The 21,771-nt window shown below is 48.3% G+C and overlaps 1 protein-coding gene across 2 annotated transcripts; it reads right to left on the reverse strand.

The window, feature by feature from the left end:
• Positions 1 to 764: 764 nt before the first annotated feature.
• On the reverse strand, positions 765 to 21,629 carry LOC104049111 (cullin-associated NEDD8-dissociated protein 1). 2 transcript variants are annotated; one of them, XM_064453395.1, is made up of 15 exons: positions 21,374 to 21,629; positions 18,262 to 18,405; positions 14,677 to 14,831; positions 12,791 to 12,914; positions 11,886 to 12,142; positions 11,186 to 11,291; positions 10,412 to 10,560; positions 8,418 to 8,710; positions 6,969 to 7,110; positions 4,212 to 5,717; positions 3,743 to 3,838; positions 2,871 to 3,040; positions 2,599 to 2,763; positions 1,792 to 1,899; positions 765 to 1,609 (listed from the first exon to the last, which is right to left on the reverse strand). In XM_064453395.1, the coding sequence occupies exons 1-15, from the start codon at positions 21,439 to 21,441 to the stop codon at positions 1,382 to 1,384; spliced, it is 3,711 nt and encodes a 1,236-aa protein (XP_064309465.1). In that variant the 5' UTR covers positions 21,442 to 21,629; the 3' UTR covers positions 765 to 1,381. The 2 variants fall into 2 exon arrangements, 1 of the variants encoding a protein (XP_064309465.1); XR_010373272.1 differs by lacking the exon at positions 765 to 1,609 and having other exon boundaries at positions 2,599 to 2,759.
• Positions 21,630 to 21,771: the final 142 nt, after the last annotated feature.

A 21,771-nucleotide genomic window follows, 5' to 3' on the forward strand; every position in this document is an offset into this window, starting at 1 on the left:
GAGGATGTTTTGAATGGCCAAAGGGAAAGACTCAGGGAGGGGGGTGGGGGGCAGCTGCCGCTGCTGGGGTTCCACAGACGGCGCGGCTCCGCTGGGACCGCGCTGTGAGCCCGGCTGTCCGCGGTGCACTCGCAGCAGCGCGCTTCCTCATGGTGGTCACTTGTGACACGTATTGAGTTCAGGAGTGCACACAGCTTCACAAGTGTGATTTTATTTTTTACACCACTCGAACAGAATGGATGTTGTTTTACACAGCACTATAAATATTTTTCACATCAAACACTCTGACAAAAAAGGAGAAAGGTAAGCTTATTGCAGCTCCATGGCTATAAAAGTGCAGCATGGTGGCCTCGTCCCCTACATTCGCTGTTACATCCTCTCTGTCTTTTAAGGCTTTTTTTCCCCCCCTATGCAGAGCAGGATTTGAACACAACAGCTGCTAGGGAGTAAGTTTTCAAATGACAGAAGGGTGAGCGTGGGCTGCTCGTGTGCTTGCACCTCTGGCGAGCGACTCCCAACGCTTCCCTGACACTGAAGTACTGAATCCTGGCCTTCCTGCAACTGTCTGGGCACCGGCAGCAGCAGAGCTCGGCCTAGATCAGCCCCCCTGGGGCTGCTCGCTCAACCCAAGCACCGAGCTGCTCCAAGGGGGACAGATAAGCCAGTGGTAAATGCAAAGAAAAGCTTAGTGTAAGGTTTGATGCTGTAACAATCGCGTAACCCTTCTGGAAGACGGCTGGTTGAGGTGTTTTGCAGTTGAAGCTGCAGGTGCCCGGTGTGAGCTGCACCGGGTGGGAGGCCTGGGTCGCTGGGTGACGGCCGCCCCGCGCAGCTCCTGCAGCTGGGCTGGCACACGGCTCCTCTCCGAACCAGGGCCTATGGTTATGATGCTCAACCCTAATCAAAGACGTGACTTCTAGCTTTTAGCCATGTTATTTAGTGAAACAATATACAAATACATTCTTCAGGCAATTTGGGGTAGAAAGTGCATGTGCAGTGGTTAAAACAGTTTTAAACTATTTTTCTTTGTACTGAAGTAAGGAAATATTTCAGGCAGTAGCTTCCATTTCTCATGGAACCACAGTAAATTTTGATTGCTTTGTACGCACCTTAAAAACTTGCCAAAAAGTCTGAATCCTCATTGTCCGACCCCTCCCCCGCGTCAGGACGCATCTCCCTTATCTCATCTCGCGCATCCCGCTGCAGTTCAGCGAGGCCTCCGGAACCAGCCGTTTTCTCCTGTTGGCGCCCCGTGCCTTGCGAGTGGCTGTTGCAGCAGAGACCCGCTCGATGGCGTTCCTCCTCGGCCTGCCTGCGGCGGCTCCGCTCGGTTAATGCGTTGCGAGGGCAGGAAGGTGGCGGGGTGAACAGGTGGGTCTTCTTAGCTCATGTCCATCGACTCTGAGGTGGGTAGGGTAGCAGAATCTTTCTGAATGCTCTCAAAAAGTGATGCCATTTCAGGACTGGATCTGATCTGAGATGAAAACTCAGCCATCACTGGACTTTTCTCTACTTCAGGGATGGTCAGGAGAGCAGCTACTGCTCTCATGGCGGATCGCTTCAGTTCATCCTGCTTCTCAAACTCCTGTTTCACAGAACCAGCTTTTACCTGCAAATCCAGAGCGCCGGTTTTAGTTGGCATTTAGAAAAGGGAGTGGAGCACAAAGAATCGGGCACGCCAGCAGAGACAGAGGCAAGCAGACCATTCTCTAACCAGAGGAGTGTGGGGAGCAGGCTGCTCAGAAGCAGCGAGAGGCGGCCGACAGCGTGTCACACACTGCCTCGTCTTACCTTTGTGGAGCAAGTTGCCCGGAGTGGCTCGATCAGTCGCTCCAGCCGCTGCAGCACGGCGTTGGGACAGAGCGTGGACAGCCGAGCCAGCATTATGAAAGTCAGCATCTAGACAAAGGAGGAAAGACAAAACGGGCGCTGTCTCATTGCACCCTCTGATCCCCCAGGCTTTGGGCGTGGATCCTCTCTGCTGAAGCCCGTGGGGCCGTTCTCCCTGTGGGGCTGTGCTGTACCCATACCGTGGGGGGCTTCCTAAGAGCTCTGGTCGTATCAGAAAGGCCCCGCTGGCAGCCAATGTACACGAGCGGCCTGGCGGGTCCCAGGTGCGCGGGGTGCCCTGCGTGCGGGCGTCTGTAAGGGGCCGACAGCCTTGGAGAGAAACGGCGGCGCTCAGCACAGGGATGGTGCCATTCCTGCACCCACATCTAAGCGGAGGTAAATCAAGTAGTAGCATGAAAAGGATGTAGCGCTTCCTATTAAGCCACGGGGCCATCAACAATCGCAATGATTATTTTTTTTAATATAGTGTCACTGGCCACGCCAAGCAAGGGACAATCGTAAACTGAAAGGCAGAAGCAACTTACTTTAGGCTGAAGTAAAATTCCTATAAAACCAGCTGCACCAGGGCTGCATTTTCAAGGCCACCACGGTCAAACTAGAGCTAGACAATGCCAGCTGGAAGGCTGCAGCGGCTGCAGGGCACTCTGTGCTGTGGTGACACACCAGCTCAGTTCAAGGCCAGGCCCCCCGGGAACAAGGAACACCAGTGAGGTCACCGCCCTCCGGCGGTTAAGGCACAGCACGTACCCGAATGTCGTAGTGATCCTTCAGCCCATCCTCCACGTGGTTCAGGTACTCGTAGATATCCAGTCGGTCAAGGCAGCTTTCCAGCAGCGTATACATGCATTCAAAAGCAGCCTTCCTCACGTCAAGGCCATCATCCACTGTGTGCTTGAATGGCCCCATTTCTACCTTGAACAAGGGGAAAAATACAGCTGTCACCTGACAGGAGACAGGGTGACAGCTTCGCACGCGCCGAGTCACTGCCGTACTGCACCCAAGCTGAGCTAATGACGTACCTCCCGGATGAGCTCCCTTCTGACCTTCGTTTCGTTATACAGGCTGGGCAGAACCGCGTTCAGTAAATCTCGGATTAAAGAAGGTTTGTTGTGAGCAGCAGAATTAAACATGGCTAAAGCCACACGTCGAACGTTCAGGTCTGGATCCTGAAGAGTTTTTAAGAAGTCACCTGTGGGGTAAGATCACACCAGTCAGTCCTGCTGCAGTGTTTTAAAAGTATTCTAGAAGTATGTCACATGTATTTCAAGGAGCCTAGTTACGAAAGCACCTGTACTAAAATAACTCCAGAGGCGCAGCCTAAGAGAGACGTTAGAGATGCTTTCCCTCCTTTTTTTGGGATATAGCAGATGGAAGAAACACGACTTTTGTGCATTTGGGCATGAAAAAAAACCGCACGATTCTAGCTACCTCATCCTAAAGTCAAATCAGCAGCTTTGGTACTCAAGGAAGTTGGGTTTGGTTTTTTTTCTTGCTCAGCTCTCATCTGCTCAGACTTCTCTGAAACAGGAGGCCCAGTTTTATACAACAGATCTGAGATGCAGGCTGCCTAGATATAAGAGCCTTTTAATGTAGGTTATATTACACAAGATCCTTGTTGTGAGATGCTTGAATCATAAGTTCAAATGCAGAAGAAATTTATACTCCCTAAAAAAACTCCGCCACCAATGGAACATGGCAAGAGCAAGGTATCGGAGCGTTTAACAAGGACTCACATGGCAGTGTTGCTCTATAATCCCAATAGCAGAGAAACACAAGATGACAACTAAGTGGATTAGATGAGGTTCACATAGGTGTGAAAATTCCCCGAGCTGCTGGTGACGCCTAACACGTCTCGTGTCCCCAGCTCACGCTGCTATTTGTGCTAGCTTACCTATGCAGCCTTTCAGGAGAGCATCAATAGGCTGAGGCTGGTCTGCAATTGTGAATTTGACTGCAGTTACCACCGTGCTCCGGGCGTGTGGAGAGCCTGTGATGAAGGTGGAAAGAAAAAACAGTGGAAGATCAAGAGACAAAATCATTGCTGTAATTTTGAAGTGCATATTCTGCTCTTGGTTTCATTACACATGCATTCAAGAGGTAACAGAACAGAGGATTTGTCTTATCCTCCTTGTTTAGTTCCTGCCCCAGCAAAGCCTCCAAGCGCGGTCCCTGTTCCTAACACTCTCCTGCACCCTGTGCAACCCAGTGCGCCTCTGATCCCGCCTTGCAGAGATCCCTCTTGTTCCCTTCTCGCCTCTGTGGACTGGCTTTGCTCCCCGCTGAACCCACCAGCAGTTTACAAGAGGACTTTCCAGCAAAACAAGGCACTTCCCCACTCTCACCATTACCCTCCCCATTACCTGATGACAGCTGTTTCTTCAGCCGGGGCAGCAGCTCAGCGGGATTCACCAAAGTCAGCTTCCCCAAGCATTCCGCCACCACATTGCGCGTCCCTTCCTCTGTGCACTCACAGTGCTTGAAAAGCAGAGCCCAAATATCCTCCACGTACGGTTTGAGCCCATCGGTTGGGGAGGAGCTGATGACTTCTTTTAGAGAGTGCAGCAGGAGGTACTGTCTCTTGGGCTGGCTTCCGATCTCTTTCAGCATGAAGGGAAGATACTCCTTAAGGTTGCCAACACTGATGTTCCCCAGTGCGTAGGAAGCAGCGGATTTCACCTCTTCGCTGGGGGAAGCAAACGCTTCCAGGATGACAGTTTTGAGCTCTCTCTGAGCACTGAGGTTCATGGTGCGCCCCATCTCTGCCAGCGAGAGGAAAGCTAGCACTTTAACAGCAGAGCTGGACTTGGGGTTTTTCACGTCCTGGATAAACTGGTTCGCTATGGCAGGGGCTTCCTTCGGGCAGGCTGAGGACAGGGCTGCCACGCACTTGGCGACAGAGTAATACGCCTGTTTGTGCAGCGTCACTGAGGCCCCGGCGGAACCCGAGGAGTGAACAGGCGCGGTCAGCTGCCTCATCAGCTCCGAGTAACCCATGGTGGGCGTCTTTGTCAGAACCAGAGCCTGGAAGAAGTCTATGATAGCGTTCAGCGCCCCTCCCTGGAGCAAAGGCGAGTGGACAAGCTGAAAGATTTCAGCCAGAACTGAACCGCTGATCTTAGAGACGCAGGATGGATAAGCCTTAGCTAATGTAGTAAGGAACGTGGTAGCCACCTGGGAAACATGCATGTCATTCTCAGTAATTAGAGCGGGGAGCTCCGTTAGGACGGACTCTATCATGGCAGGCTTGAGGCTGTCACTGTAGTTCTTCACCAGGATGTCCAGAGCAGTCAGAGTGCTCAGTTTCAAGGCACGTTGATTCTTTCTCAAGAAGGAAGCTAGAATGGGGAAACCTTCCCCTAGAATGGGTCTTAAATCTATTTTAAGTGGAGAACTAGCAATTAAGGTTAACGCTTTGACTGTTGTCAATCTGGTGATTTCATTTTTGAGCCTCTCCAGAAATATCTTCAAGGTTGGCTGGAGGTCAGTGCTTAAATGGTCTCCCAGGTTGTAAATGATTTGTCCCATGCAGGAGATAGCGCGCTCTTTCACCTCCTGGTCTATGTCAGCTGCCTTCAGTCGCTTCAGAGTACCAGGAAAAAGGTCCTTCACATAGGGCTTGGCATCAAAAGTGCAAGGTTTGTCCAAAGGCCTGATAACTTTCACAAGTTGCTGAGTAACCAGCAGAGCTTCTGAAGTGATCTTATAAAAGGGGTCTCCAATACAGGTCACCACAGGAGGTAGCAAGCTTTTGATATGAGGATGAAACACCTCCGGCTGGTGGTTGCAGAGAAGAACATGAAGGAAAGACAGTGTATCAATCCTCATGTTGGAGGAGCTGGATTTATCGGCCAAGGAGAAAACAATACCTGTGCAGAAGAGACAAGAATGATTGCTGTCTTATTTCATCAAGTGGTCTTTATCAAACCCGCTTCCCCCTCAAAAAATGGACACAATCAGAATCTGTCTTCTTTCTTTCCTCTCCCCACCCAGAAGACACATGCCATTAAAGAGAGCTACTCTCCTTACTGTGCTGCCGCTTTCCAGGAAGTGGCAATTCAGACAAAACTGCTCTTTGTGGCAGCCCTGGATGGCTGGCTACGAAAACTTTTTAAAAAGTTAATTCAAAAAGTCATCCTGGGCTGAGATGAGAAGGGATGGTTAGTCAAGTGCAAGTAAGTATGACAAAATGGCGCGGCATTAAGACTGAGAAAGCTTAGTCTCAGCGCCAGGCATTCCAGGCAGCAGGAATGCCCCTTCCGGAGTTATTCCTTCATAATTCTGTGGGAAGTCTTTAAAAAAAAAAAAAAAAGCAAAGAAGCAGAGGCTCTTATGTTTATCTTGTTTTTACAACTTCTGTTAATACTGTTTGGAACATAAGTGTGGACCATTAAAGATGGACTGCCTTTGTAGAAGGGAGGTACTTCCAAGTCCGATTTCTGTGGCACATATTTATGCTTCCCAGAAGACTTAATGAGAAACATTTACAACAATTCTGTTTGCCACCCCTGGAGTCATACCCGACTCTTGGTTTGAATGGTTTTTTCCAATCTATTAATTCATAAGAGGGAGGCGCAAGGATCACGCCCAGAGACAAAACAGGAGACTTGTTTTTTATTTACTGTACGGTCACACCAAAAGCAAAGGCAGGACCGTAGTATCACGAGCCTTTCAGCAGTGTGGGATGCTTCGTGAACCTATAGGCAGGAAGGCTCAGAGAGAAACGTGGCAGTGCAAATGAAACAGTCGATACAAATAATTTTTAAAAAGGCCACTACATTTTGTAAAAGAAAATGTCACTTGTGTCTCAGCAGGCTAGCAGCATAATCCCAGCGAGTTTCAAAGGAGGCTGGAACAGGCCCTCCTAAAAGCATCTCTTCAGGGCACTGTAGAAACAAACTTGATTTTCTTATCCTGGGCTGCAGTGGTAGACAGAAACCAGGACTGATCTGGGAGCTGCTCAGCACATCAACATGGAGCAGAACTTCATGTGTATGTCCTGATGCTGAGCAGAGATAATATACGGGAATACACCTGGAACACGCAGGCAAGGAGCATACATGTCAGGAATGGATTGATCCAGCCCTGCTCCTTCACCCCCAGACCACAGAAGAGTTTACCAGGGACTAGTGCAGGGATGTGAGCTGCCAGGCAACCGGGAAGAACATTGGCCAGTTCTGTCAGGAGGCTGAAACAACCCTGTCTTGATTTGATGCTCTTTTCTTTGAGCTGCTTGTGCAAGGCCTTCACGATGTTGGGGACCTGCAGTTTGGAAACGAAAACCAGAAGGAAACACATCAGTGATGCCAGCTTCCAGCGCACAGAGCTGCGCGACCAAAGCAGCTTGCTCAGCTGAGCCACTCACAGGGAGGCAGCAAGGAGCAGTGCACCTGCTCACCGGAGGAGAACGGACTGGGACAGACTACAGGACAGTGCACGTGAAGAAAAGATACACGAAGAGAAGACCCGGAGGGGACTATATTCTTCTTTTCCATATTCTATGAACAGACTCCTAAGCAGCCCTTCCCGAAGCTGGTGTTATCCCCTAACACAGAAGCAGCGTGTCAGACCAGGACACACTGCTAACAGAGTTTAGAATTCTACGATTCCTTCCTGCTCTACTGTATAGGATCTAGTCCCATCACTACATTTACACTTGGATGCCCTGCCGGTGTTCCAGTGAAGTCAAAAAACAAATCACAGGGCTGAGGAGCAAGTTATTGAAATAAGTATCTTGTACATATGATTAATCAGTGATGTAATTATATTTTGGCAGGGATTTTCATCCCTCCTGCTTCAGGGACTTACCAGTCAGCAGTAACATCAGCCAGAAAAAGCTGCTCTCACGGTCATGCTACTCTATAACTACATGGTTATTTCCTACATTTCTTTTGTCTTCTAAAACGGCACGTGTGGACCACAGCGTTAGCAAAGATCCTGGGGCAGGCCGATCAGCACGCGTGGCTAAATTATTCTGACTGTAATTACTGCAGCATATTTCTGAATTAAAGCAGTGTGTCAGAAAAATTGCTTCCACTATTGTTTGTCTGATCAGCAGTGATGTGCAGCCTGCGTGCACCACCGCAGCAAGCTACCCTGGAAGCCGCTGTCCATTTTCCCACAATGAACTGAGTTGCATGCTCTCATACACCTGCTGACCAGATCCAAACCTTACTGAGCTTCCAGTGGCTTGCTCTGGTATGCTTCTGCCACGATGTGTTCAGTGGCCGCTCCGAGCAGCAGCTGGAGTAACCGTCAGGCAACAGACTGACACCTCACCCGAAGGCTGACCTGCCTCATACAGTTTCGCACGTGCCAGAGGCTAGCGGAGGGGGGCAATGCAGGTTCACCTCAGTGCTCCTGCACTGGTTCGGCGCTCTCGCCCTGGGAATGGTGGGAGACAAACAGTAAAGGGTCAGCCCTCAGGATTTGGTCCCCTCTGGCGGCATGCCCAAGGGCTCCTTCAGCTAGCTGTGTTCTCAAGCTTCACTACTAGGCATATTAATCGGTGGCATGGCATGTACTTCATTGCTTTCCGATTTAATCCAGCCCGCCATCCCATCGCACACCTGGTTCTGAAGCATTGTCAGGGGAATATCATCTTTGCCAGAGGCATCTGAAGTATGCAGCCAGCTCTGAATGGGCAGCGTTTGCTTCAGCAAGGAGATATAAACACTGAAGATGTCAGCTTTGACGTTCTCCTCCCTCTCTTTGAATCTGCTTATCAAGACCGGGGAAAGAGTTTTGTAGAAGTCCTGAAGGAGATCATGCCTGCTGCTGACAATGGCCTCCAGGCACTTCGCTGCAGACCTGCGGACTTTCCAGCTGATGTCATCATCATCGCTGTACTCATCATCGCTTTCTGGAAAGAAGACAAGGGAAAACAAGGTGCACCGTTACAAGAAAACTGGAGCTAGAGGATCACTTGTTCCTCAGAGCTTCCCCATCCAGCTCATCAAAGAGATGCCAGTAACTCACACACACCTGGGAACATGAAACTGTCCAGAATAGCCCGTCCCACAGACGTCATTTCCAGCCAATATGCTGCCAATATTACCAGGGCTGCCCTGCGTCAGATTATTCTGTTCCAAGTAAGAGCTGATGGAGAATAAACCGTACCCCTACTGGCCACTTCAGCTCAGGCATCAAGGCTTTTGTTTCGAAGGGAGAATGAGGTTCCCAGATTTTAAAACCAGAAATATGTAAATATTTGTCTTAGCAATTCCTGAATGGCACAAAACAGCTTAACAATTTACTATGCTACTGGCAGAACACGTAAGATATTCTCCAGAAAGCCAGCCAGGATCTTACTCCAATTAGTATGAAAGTAAACAAAAATGCCTTTCTTCCAGGGATCTTGTTCTAACTTCTGCTCTTAGCTGCCACACTGTGTGCAACTATAAACAGAGACATGGTGAAATGTTGTCCACAGCTAACAGGCATTAACCCCTCCTATCTGACCAAGGCTCAACACCCACCTCAGAGTAAACACGATTCAGAAAATAAGTGAAAGGTCTCTTCTGAAGACAGTATCAGATTGCTTTCACTGATGACCAAGACTTTTTAGTGGTGGACCAAGATGTTTTTAATGGTGGCACTTCTGAGTGTTCAGGCTGGTAGCTTTGCTCTCTTCTGCTAAAAAGTAGTAAAAATAGCTACCTTATAGTAAAAATATAATTGCATGGCTACTATGTTTGCAGGCTGAGTTAAGTTGCCTTGAAACCATTACATCAAAATTGCAGGCTTTCATTTAAAATAGCAGTTAAGCACATACCTCTTCCTGAAAAAAGGGGAAAAAAAAAGCAACCAGCGTCTCACAAAGAGGGGCACAAGTGCAGAAGTACCAGCTCTGCAGCCTCTCGGTGACTGCAAAGACGAGCTCTGGCTGGCTGTTGTGCTCGGGAACAGTGCGTATGTGTGGAAAACAGCCCAGCAGGCAGAGAGATAAGAGGAAGCAACACAGAAAACAAGAAAAAGCTGCAGCCTGACAAAGCAGCTTGGTTCTGACAAACCCCGGCAGGGGCGCTGGCTGCGACAGCCTGAAGTGCTGCTTCCTTGCCTGACCTCTCCTGCGACCAGGGAGAACAGGAGTTCGTCCAGCCTTGTAAGTAAGTGAGACCACATCAAAGAGTTCCGATTCCTTTTCTAACCAGAGTAAGCTACAAGTGCTGGCTGCTGCCTGGCTAAAAAGGGTAACACGGCGCAATACCCCAGTAGATGCAGTAAGCACATTTCTAGATCTGCCTGTAACAGTGCTTCCTTGGCCTAACTCTCCACTAAGCTAGTTCAGAGGTCAAATTTCAGTGTTTTCACTGTCGCCTAAGGCAGGCAGAGACCTGAGACTTTGTCAGAAAGAAGTAAAACTAACAAACTCGGAGTTACTGCTGGAACCTTGCACATGCAGCTATATTATTACCACTGGTAAAGTGAAATAACCCATTTAAAAGAGCTGACTGTCTTGAAACAGATCTGAAAAGTAGCGCCACAGGGGGTGAGAAAGCAGGAAGGGGAGAAATGTCAACCCAGTGTTCTGCCGAGCACAATCATCCTCACAAGCAGGCACCTTGCTCTTCATCCTCCCCATTTTCAGTTTCCATCATCTCCTCCTCTTCCTCCTCCTCATTATCATAGTTGTAGTTTGGGTCAAAGGTGATGTACTTCAAACATAACCCCATCACATTAGGGATGTGAGGGTCAATTTCCTTTGGGCACCTATCACAACAGACAAAAATCCCAAGAGTTAGTAAATTAAAGACTAAGCAATTTTAAATACCCAAATAACATTATTCATCTCAAAAGGATCCCAAAATGCTTCGCAGACTACATGAACATTTTGTTAACATGAGTTAAACCAGAGCCGCTCCTTCCTGCTGTGCACAAAGCAAGACCACATTCCCCTGGGGAGGATTTCTGTAAGGAAAAAACCATTGCCTTCACTACCTGGTGGAACCCTCCCTTCATGCAGTAAACGTTTGATCAAACAACAGGAGAGCTGCTGAGCTGCAGCTCTTCTGCCTGAGCCCCCCTTCCTGCCTCCCACTCCCTCCACGCATGAGGAGCGAGGCAGTTCCCTCTTGCTGAGGAATGCACCAAGGACAAGTAAAACTCCCGCTCCCCCAGAACCAATCCAGAAACGCACTCTCACACGTTGAAGTAAGAGAGCTCATAACTCAAGCCCAGCTCTACATGTAAAGAAGGGATTTCATTTGTGAACTGCCTTTCCCAACAGGAATGCGTATAGGAAGGTACTCGACCCTGGATGCTGAATGTATAGGTATTTACACTAGAGGACACTGATGCACAGGATGGTACACAGTTGTTCCTCAAAGGCACACACCTTCTCACGAAAGACTCAAAGGCCTGAAAGCAGTACTCTCTCAGCTCGTCATCTTCCACGTTACAGTACTGAACAATCAGAGGAATTATCTTCTCCAGATGTTCTCCTGGGAAAGACAAAGTAAGCAGCAGTGAAAAATCATTCCAGCCTTCATTCATCCAAGCAGCTACCGGTTCAGCCATCTGCCGCTTCCTTCGTGTGCCTGGCAGAGCATTCCTCCCCTGGACCTTGTGCTCCAGCCTTGCAGGGACTTTCAGCAGATGACCCCCTGCTCCCTGTCTTCAGCCCCTTGCTGGCGTTTCAGCCATGGAAAGAGCTGTGATTAGAAATCTTCCAGGACCTGACTGCAGCTCTGGCACGACTTTTAGACAAGTAATACAACATGCTGCTCTCTATTTCTCCTCTCATTTAAAATGGGGTGAATCCACTGACCTAATTTGCAGAGGTGTTAATTCAGACCAGGGAAGCGCTGCAAGACCTTGAGATGAAATCACTACAGAAGGGCAACCAGAGCGTTACTCTGGTGTCTCCTCCCTTCCAAGTGGAGATCAGAGAGCCAGGTCAGGACCACAGAGGGAATCAGGAAGCACAAGCCACTAATATGTTAGAAAGAGAGTGAGCACACTTCTTTTACCACTAAAAGGAGCTGCTCTAAAACACATGCATGTTTCCCAGCGTCATTTCAAGCTACTCGTCCTACCTATGCGGTGTCCAGCCTGCCTACTGATGCCAGCGACACACTGAATGTACGTCCTGGTAGTAGAAGTAGACTCATTCCTCTTCAGCTCAGCAAGCAGATGCTCTGTGAGCTCTGAGAAGATGTTTCCGCTGCAGGTCAAGACAAGATGACCCAAGGCAATGATGGCCCTTTTACGTACTGCCAGCCTGGGGCTTGTCAGCTGGGGAAGGAGGCAGTTCAGAATGGAGGAATGGAAAGAGTAGAGTGTTCCCCCTAGTCTGCAACCAACAGCACAAGACAGAAGTTGAAAGTCAAAGCCTCAGAGGAAAAGCCGCCTTGTCAGCAAAAAATGTAAAAATCCTTCAGCTATGAAGACTCCATGCATGTGGTGGGGAGAGAGAGGAAAAGGGAGGGTTTGGCGTTTTGGTCCGAACACCGACTCATTCTGTGTAACACAGGGAGAGGTTATTCGTCTCCATCATGGAGGACCTTGATTCTGACTGTGTCCTTCTGGATGACCTGGGGATTTGTCAATAATTTCCTGCATGCAGTTGACATATGACACTGTCACTCTGACTTATGTAACGAGAGAAAGAGGCAGCCAGGAAAAAAAAACGCGTGTGTGATCAGATCACAGGGCTAAAATAAACTTCTCTAATTTGCCCTCTCCCTCCCTGCATTTGTTTGAACTGAGCCTCTGTGGGACCCATCACCAATTACTGCTATTCCCAAGCACTGAAGGGCTCAGCATGTCATCTCTCATCTCTGCTGGGAATCTGCTCTGCTGAGATATTCCCCAGTGGCAAGCAACCCAAATCCTTCATTTTTAAGTCCTCGTAGTAGGATTAGGGAAATACAGAAATCAAAAGCAAACACATATGCAGCCCCCCGCCGTACACAGCTGCCAGAAGGAAACCCTTTGGTACCTGCTCAGCATATCTGACAGGATGTCAAGAGCCTCCAGCTGCACAGATACATCCTCCTGCTTGCCAATGGCTCCTGTCAGCTGGGCCGTGATCTTTTTGCACACATTTGCTGTCATAGTGGAGCCTGCAAGAGAGAGATTTTTCCCCACTGTCAGTTATAAAGAAGTCTTTTTACTGGTATGAACCATTTAATCCCTCCTGCATTTAAAACAAAAAAAAAAAAAAAGAAACCACTGCTGGGAGACCTAACGAGAAAGGAGTCAACTAGCTTTTGCCTGGGATGGTGGACACACACTGCAAACAGCGAGGTATCTCCCTCTGCGGTATGACGCGTTAACTATTTGGAAGAAACTTCTCTTCTTGGAGACTGTCTTTTACCCTAAAATGGCCTGGCTGTCTCACAAGCAGCTCCCAGGCCCGTGCAATGCAGGGAGCAGGGATGGGTGGGAAGGTTCTGGCATGGCTATTTTCCCCGTTTTTAACTTGAAAATGGTCAGTTTCAACATATTGAGGCTTTTTCCATAGGAATAGCAGTCTTGACAGAAACTGTTTCTCAGCTCCACGATGAAATTCAAGGGTAGAACTAGACAAATCTGTCACAAAATAATATATAACCCAGGTTCAAGAAGCTGTTGAGATTACAGCCACAGTCTAGAATCTCAGCCTCCTACAGATCAATGTCTAGATACAAGTTTAGCCTTCATGCTGGGGTGTGCTGTCCCAACACCAGTTTTGGTTGTGGCTTTTTCTCAGCTGGTTCAGCGCAAAGCATAAGCAGCTTCAAATTCCAGAAATCTTTCAAAGGAAGGGACAATTGCTTCCCACGCCATTCTGAACAGCCTCCGTGATGCAACAGAGACAAAGCAGAAGTGGAATGTCCTTGGAGCATCGTTAACTGCCGTACAACACTGAGAAAGGAGCCTGCCTCAGGCACAGGCTGTTTCTTGGACTACTATTTCAAACCTTCCCTTTGCTCTGGACAACACTACAGCAACAGCAACCACATGGAGCGGGGCTTAGGGTGAAGAAAGCACAGGAGGGTATGTCCAACCCCTCCATTTTGCAGCAGACCCACACTGCTTCTCCTGCCTTCTACCCACGCAGTGTCAATCCCGACCCTGAAGGAGGCGACTTATCTGTTGCTACCCTCAGTTTCAGTTCATGTGACGTATGTTAAAGAGTTCTGAAAAGACGGCTCACAAGAGCTTAACATTTTGCAGAAATTGGAAGACGAGTTCAGCAAGTATTTGCACACTAATTCTAGTTCTCCTCCCAACCTAAAATCCAGCCGCCTGGCAGCAGTGCCACGGCCACCCGCCGTGAAGGAACAACAGATACGTGGCTGCAGAGGAAACTGAAATCTCTGGGAGCCTCAGGTGTCTCCTGAATAGCTGCCGCATTTCTGGGACACGTAGTTCCGAACGCAGGAGAAGCAGCCAGGGTAGCGGTGGCAGCTGGAAGACTCAGTCCAGCCAGGCTGTGGACAGGAGGTGGTGCAGTGCTGGCACTGCTGAGACCGCGCAGGGCAGTGGCATTGCTGATGTGGAGACCAACAGCCCTGCAAGACTGCCCGCACAGCAATACCTTGACGCACACGGAATGCTTTAGGATTGCTGTAAACAAAAATGGATTTCCCCAAGAACTCAGATGCAGTTTCAGACTAAAGTACCCTCAGGGTCACCAGCTCAAGTTTTCATTTCATCCCATCTTTAATTACCTCGGTGTCTCAACTTCTTCTATCTCTCCTCATTACTTCATTACTAGTCCTCTAGCAGGTAAATAAGGAATCTGTAACTTTTAGGCCCTGCAGTACACGTTTTCCTCTGTTTCCCAGAGGCTGTGACTCCCAATTGCCTCAGTCTGAGAAACAGGGACAGACAATTTACCTGTAGAAGCTGGTGGCAGCTCGGAGATGACTGTTTTCAGTCCAATGCTGGAGATATCCCGCAGCTGTTCCTTGTCGGATAACATGTTTGTACACAGCGTATCCACGATGGTTTCCACCTGGTACTCCTTCACTTTGCCAACCAGCGGGCCCAGACTGCGGGAGGAGAGGCCAGTAAGAATGAATGGGAAGAGGGGTGTTTTCCACCATCAAAAGGGATGCTCAGGCTCACTCCTCCTTAAAGACAGCTCAGCCCTAAGTGCAAATATTACCAAAACATCAGTATCGAGTACCGATGTCTTGCAGCATGTCATGTCCCTAGGATTACATACCCTGGATTGTTGCCTCAGTTAACTCTCTACCAGACTTCAGTGAATTTTAGATCAGATTTGTAGGAGGACACTTCACATCAACTACTGCAAATGTGAGGCCAGTTAATATCTTACTCAAAGGAGCAGCTCAGAAATTACGACACAATTAATTTGAACCAAAGCACGCATGTTACACAGTGTAATGGTCAAATCTACAGTCAGATTTTGGAAAGAAAAACCAAAACAACCATCAAAAACTGACTTTCAGGAGGAAACCCCAAGTGGGTTTTCAGAAAAAATTAGCTGCCTGTTGCCCTCTGCCACGCATGTGAAAACCTCTACCTGAGCCAAGGCTCAGAATTACAACCGAGGGAAGACCACTCTCTTTCCCCTGCATTTTTTAGAAATTATTATATTAGAAAAACTTTCTGTTAATAACCTGTGTTTCCTGCTGGTAAGTTTGTATTCCAAATTGTACATACAGTGTTTGTCGGCATTTGTTTGCAACTATTTATTTTTGTATCTTTACAAGGTAACTAGCTAAAATGTGAAGTATTAACTGTATTTCAGCAGGTCATGTCACGGCTTTCCATCCCTGACCAGCCGCACGTAACTCTTTGAATTAAGGTAATAAATTCAAAATGCATTTTTTCCCTGAATAGTCTGTATCCCTTACTAAGAAATTGCTGTTTCACAGACAGAAAATCTGGTGGTTAGAATTTTCAAAAGAAGCAAACACAGATGAGTGGAAACTTGATACTGAATAGAAAGTTCCATCTTCTTGTTTTAGTGAACATCCACAGAAAACGCTTTGAGCCCAGCCTCAACCGTAACAACACACCACTTTTCTGCAGGCGGAGTGAGCGTGCCCACGGCCCCATGACCCACCAGCGGCAGCGATCCATGCCCCAGGCCCCCGCGGCTATGCCACTCCTCCTCTCCCACCGAATGGTCTGCCCAGATGAAGAACAGGGGCCCAAGCCTGCAGGTTAACACCACTAGGCAATTCTTCATGCCCGGATATAGAAGCGCCTTTGGAGGGTTTGGGCCTGAGCAGAGGGACTAGAGCATGCTAGGGCTCCCTATGCTGCATAATGCTGGGGCAAAGCCACTGATCCCTGGGGACCACCATCGATGCGACATGTCCACAGGGCTCAAAAGGAAAGGCTACCAATTGCCTACAGAGTACAAAAAGAGACAGAGAGACCTGTAGGGCTTTCAGCATACCCTTCTTTCACTGAAGCTTACAGGCAGAAGAGGTTCTGCTCCCGACAGTCACTGGTAAAAATCCCTGACTGCAGTGGGAGCTGAAGAGCACTGTCAAAACATTGGCCTTGATGATTTACATTTTCTTAAGAGCTTGTACAAGAAGACATAGTACTAGTGCTCTACAACATTTATCGCTGGACAGAGTTTATAAAATCCTGGTACAAAAATGCATCTTCTGTCTTCTTTTTCTCTCTTCCTTTTGGCATAGCTCCAGTAATGCAAACTGTACGGAACACCTATGCACAGGTAGTTATCTCCCTGCTGGCACACCAGAATCACCCGACAGCATGCTTAACAAACGCTGTATGCGCAGCATTTCCCAGAGTACACAAAGCTAACTCACACGCAGCCTGCTGTATATTAGACTGTTCCTAAGTTCAATAATTGGGACAATAACGGCTGTTTACAGTCTGAGTAGCTACTCTGAAATACAAGAACTAGAAAAGAAATACTAAATAATAATAAGCTTTGTGCACGTCCAGATAGTGTTCAATCTCACACTTCAACACACAGAAAAGAACCGATGGTTATCCCTGTTTTACAGGCAGAGACACTGAGGCACAGAGAAGCTAAGGAACTCGCCTAATCTGGAAAAAAAAAATAATCACAGAAACAGAGCAAGTTTTTGCATGGATTTCAAATTTGTGAGATTTTTGGGTGTGAAATGTGATTTCAGCATTCGTCTGAAGAAATAAGATCATGGTTCTAGATGATAAAATCAACTGCAAGACCTCTCAGTAGTTTTCCAACTTACTCCTGAATCCTGATGCGGTCTGCACAGATCCACGCTTGGGCCTAATCCAACTGCCACTGTCCTTCAAACCATCACATTCCTCCTTCTAAGGGATCCCTGCCACCTGGCTGGGAATAACTGACTGGACGTTAACTGCTTTAAATACCTCCTTAAGTACAAAAAAGAAATATTACCGGTTCCATCTTGAGGCCTTCTCATTATCACATTCTGGATGAATTAGAGATCGTAACGAGTACGGACTTATGCCTAATGCAACCACAGATAACCAGGCAAAGAAATGTGGACGCTGAAAAGTGCCCAACCATTTTGCTTTAAAAAAAAAAATAAACAAACCCAAAGCAGACAGAGACAGGAAGAGGGCCAGACCAAGTCAGGACAGTGGGAATCAGAAAGGGCCAAAGGTCACAGGGGAAGTACAGGGATAGAAGCAATATGTAGTTAAAAAGAAGGGAGTATGAATAAGATCCACAGTAGGAAAAAATACAGGAACCCAAAGCTGTCTTTAAATGGCCCACCTTTCTGGAGCCCTGTGCGTAAACTGACCCATTCAATTTCATTTCTAGAACGAACACTCCCATTTAGACACGCTGGGGCAAAGAGACAGGAAAGAACATGTCAGCAGTAACATCACTTCATCAGTTGGTTCAGTATTAAAGGAACCTTCTGCCTTTTTCATTTGGATTAAAAAAGCATGGAAGCGGTCAAGGGCAAAGCAACAGCACAGGCTACACTTGGAGTTAAAGCAGGGAAAAAACCCAAGCGCATTATAAACTCTAATGAAATTGCCCTTGAAGAGCCAGATTCGGACCTGAAATTCCGATGCCAGTTTGGAAGGGCTATACACATTTAGTACCACCTCTATCAAAGACAGGACCACTGGGAGATTCAGCACTGGATTTCAAAGCCTGAGAAAGGAGAGGAACTTGATGACCCAAATCTTAAGCTCAGCTTCTCTCTGAAGAAATAAAATCTTAGGCATGCTACTTTTATTATGGTAAGATTCATAATATAAACACTGAACTAATTCCAAAATTACCTAACACTTCTACAAAGGTATCCGTGTGCTCACTCTTCCTCAATATCAACAGAGAAAGAGACTGCTGTGCCCAGCACGGGCAGGAAAGCCCCTGCAAAGGGAGGTTTGAGGAAGGTGCCGATGCTGCAGGGCCAGGCTCCCCTCTAACGCACTCTCTGCAGTCTGTGACAGCTTCATTATTGCCAAGGAAGATGTAATTACTGCTGAGGCTCTTACCACTTGACAGCGAGGTTCTGTACTTCTCCATTTTTGTCCTCCAGCAATTTCAAAAGCATTTTCACAACTTTTTTCTCGCTGTCTTCATCTAGTTTTATCGAATCTTTCTGCAGTTCCATCATCAGGTCGTTGGTGGCCATAAACCTGAAAGAACATACAGAAGTGGAGTGGCTGATATACAGACATAAACGCATCGCCTTTGCATCACTTCGGACAACGAAACTTGACGACGAGTGCTGTATGAAACACTTCCCGAGTAACTTACCACCATTTACACTGTCCTGCGCAATAAGGTACAAAGAATTATTACTGTCCTGCAAGTGGAAAACTCTGGTAGAGGTAGCAGTGAAAAGGCTTTAGCTAAGGAATCTGTGAAAATAAGAAATATACCTCCTCTCCTTAAATACATAACAGAGATGGGGTAAACTAAAAGCCTAAAATTGGCACCCAGTTTGTGTATCTTTTTTCTGTGACTAAATAAAGATAGTTAATGATGCTAGAAAAAAATCATGGTAGTTTTTTTCACCAATTGCCAGGCCTCGGAAAACCAGTCTAGGGTCTAAGAACGCACCTGGCTGTGTTCTTTGTGGCTTTTTTAGCACTGATAGTATGATCCCACACATGGAGAAGGGAATCAAGTTATCAAGCTCAAAAATGAAAAATGAAGTCATGACTCCACACAAACTGTACCTTAGAAGTTCCCTAGGCTATATGTAGATTGCTATTGTTCAGCCCAGCCAGTTTGTTTGTATCCTTCTGCTCCTGGAAGCCCTTACTAATCCAAACAGTTGTGTTATCCGCTCTCATCCTCCTTCCTTGCTTAACTCCCTCCCAAAGTTTTGGGTTGGTCTTTTGTTTCTGTTCTAGAGAAAAGACACTAAACAACTTGCTACGCTGAGGCATCACTGGTGATGGATGCAATGCTGTCAATGGTGTGTGAGTCTTTTTTATCACTGGGGTCCAAAACAAATCGCAGCTGCTACACCTCTGCCACAGCTTCCATTGCTGAAAACACTTCTTCAAAAGCTACTTTTTTCCAGGATATGGGCAACTTTGACCACCCCAGTTCCTACTTCTGATTCTCTGGTGTCCCTTTAAGAAGCACTTATCTGCTCTTCAATCCTTATCCACTGCCCAATTAATTATACTCACTCGATTAACAATGTAAGATAATGTTTTGCACAAAGGAACATTTCTGATTGCACTTTTTTCTCCCACGAGCAAAACCAAGCCAGTACCCATCATTCCAGCTCAGAAGGAAAAACAAAATCCCAGCTGACTGTTAGTCAGTATAATTTTCTGTCAAGGACAATGTCAAAATGGATATTGAGAAGTTCCGGAAAGTATCTATTTTCCTGGGAGCTGGAAACATAAAAGATGCTAGTATAGAAGTCTGAGCTTCTGAGAAATTTAAGTGTGGTTATCGTGTATTAGCTCCTTTCTAATGTTAGCCCCAGCACTGGGATGGATGTCTTAAAGGAACCACAGAGAAGCTCTTCCCTCTCGTTTACCAAATGACACCTCAATTTTAAATTAGGCTCTGATGTAATCCATTCAGCATGTAAGAGCCCTCACGTACCAGGGCAGCATTCATGCCGCCAATCTGCGAGCCTGCTCCTGAGCAGCACCTTGGTACCTCTGGGACGAGGGAGTGCTGTGGTGTTAGATCACCAGCCTGAAACCCAAAACGAGGACAACAGAGGGACTCTGACCTAGAACGTTAACAACACGCAATCTGGTTTTGATTCTGCAAGAGCTATTAAGCTGCACTTGCAGTTCAACGTCTGCGTAGAACAAGCATGACCAATTATGGCCACAGGCTGAGCAGAGTCTTCCGTGGCACCACATCCAGCTTTTGACTCTCTACCTTCTGCTGTCCTGCCCACAGGGCCTCGGAAACGGGCACACGGATCCATTTATGAGAGGGAAGCACGTGAAACCTGGTCCTATAACTGGTCGTGCCACTGAAGACAGGCAACGGGCTCACGTTGACCATGTGCTGGGAAGAGACGGCCCTGGAATATCCCTATAACGTGACACATGCCCCGTGTTGGCCACATCTTTTTTGGAGTATTAACCATAAATTCTCTGAATAAACTGTGCAACCATTCCATCACTGACTTCTTTAAAATGTACCTATTTTAACAGCAGGAAAAACTCAACAGCCTCTGCAAAAATCAACCTACTTTTAGGATATTACTAACCCCTCTCTGCTAAAAGACCTCATAACATCAAGTCTGGCAGAAACATTACCTTCCAGGCTGATACTGAGAGAATGATACGCTCATGGGTGAAATCTTTCATATTTGTTAGTTTTAGCAATTTTTTATTAAATACCAAGCCACTGGCTCCACCCTAAAAAGATGTCACTTTTTTTTCTGCCGACATAAACAAAGCAAATACAAGAATCTCAGTCGTGTTCAGGCGGCATATTTTCCAATGGCACAGAAATAGTTCTTAAAGCAACCTGAGCACAGCCAATATCTGCAGCATCCATCACCGGGTGACATGGCTGCTTGGGCTGGTGTCTCTCAGCCTTTTTATTGCACTGACCATGTAACCTTCTAGCGGAAAAACAAAGAAGTACGTCAGCATTTTTGCTACAATGTTCCTCATTTGCAAAACAAATAAAAACTTGAAGTCTAGCTGTTAAGGCTTTTATTCCCCCTTCCACTACGCAGCAATCTAGGTGAGGGAGGGGAACGCTGGTGGTTTCCGCACAGCCTCCCCCAGCCAGAACAACACCGCTGGCCTGAAATATTGTCAATAAACCTGATTAATTCGTCTGATGTAGAAACACCCAGCCCACCTTCAGTCAGGCTTTCCCATCAGCAGGGTCAGGGCCACCCTGCCCGCTCCTGACGCAGAGGGTCCCCTGGTGCGAGGGGGATCCCATGGGAAGGGCCTCCCATGGGAAGAGCCCCCCCGGTGCGCAGGGGACCCCGTGGGAAGGGCCCCCCCGGTGCGAGGGGGATCCCGAGGGAGGGACCCCCAGCACGCAGCGCCCCCCACTCCCCCGCGGGAAGCCCCCCGCCGCGCAGCCCCCCACCGGGCGCCGTCCCGGGCGGCCGCTGTCCGCACGGCCCTGCCCGCCCCGTACCGCGTCCCGCACCTGAAGTCCTTGTCCGTGGAGGTCATCTTCTCCAGCAGGCTGGAGATGTGGTAGGAGACGCTGGCCATGGCGGCGGCGGGGCTGCGCGGGAAGATGGCGGCGGGCGCGGGGGCCGGGGTCGCGCCGCCGCCGCCGTCCGCCCGCTGCCCTCAGCGCCGCCGGCCGGGCGGGCGCCCCCCCGAGGCGGCGGGGCGGGACGGGGTGCGGCGGCGGCCTCCAGGGGACCCGCGGCGGCAGCGGGGCGGGGCCCGCGGCGGCGCCCGGTTGTTTCTCGGTGCTCGGCCGGCGCCCGCCGCCGCCGGGGCGGGCCAGGGCCGACCCCCGCTCTTCGCCCGGGCCCCGCTCGGTGGCTGTGGGCTGACACTCGGGGAAGGGTCGAGGCAGCCACAGGTGCTGGT

The sequence above is a fragment of the Phalacrocorax carbo genome, chromosome 6 (genome assembly GCF_963921805.1).
Source record: "Phalacrocorax carbo chromosome 6, bPhaCar2.1, whole genome shotgun sequence".
Lineage (NCBI taxonomy): Eukaryota > Metazoa > Chordata > Aves > Suliformes > Phalacrocoracidae > Phalacrocorax > Phalacrocorax carbo.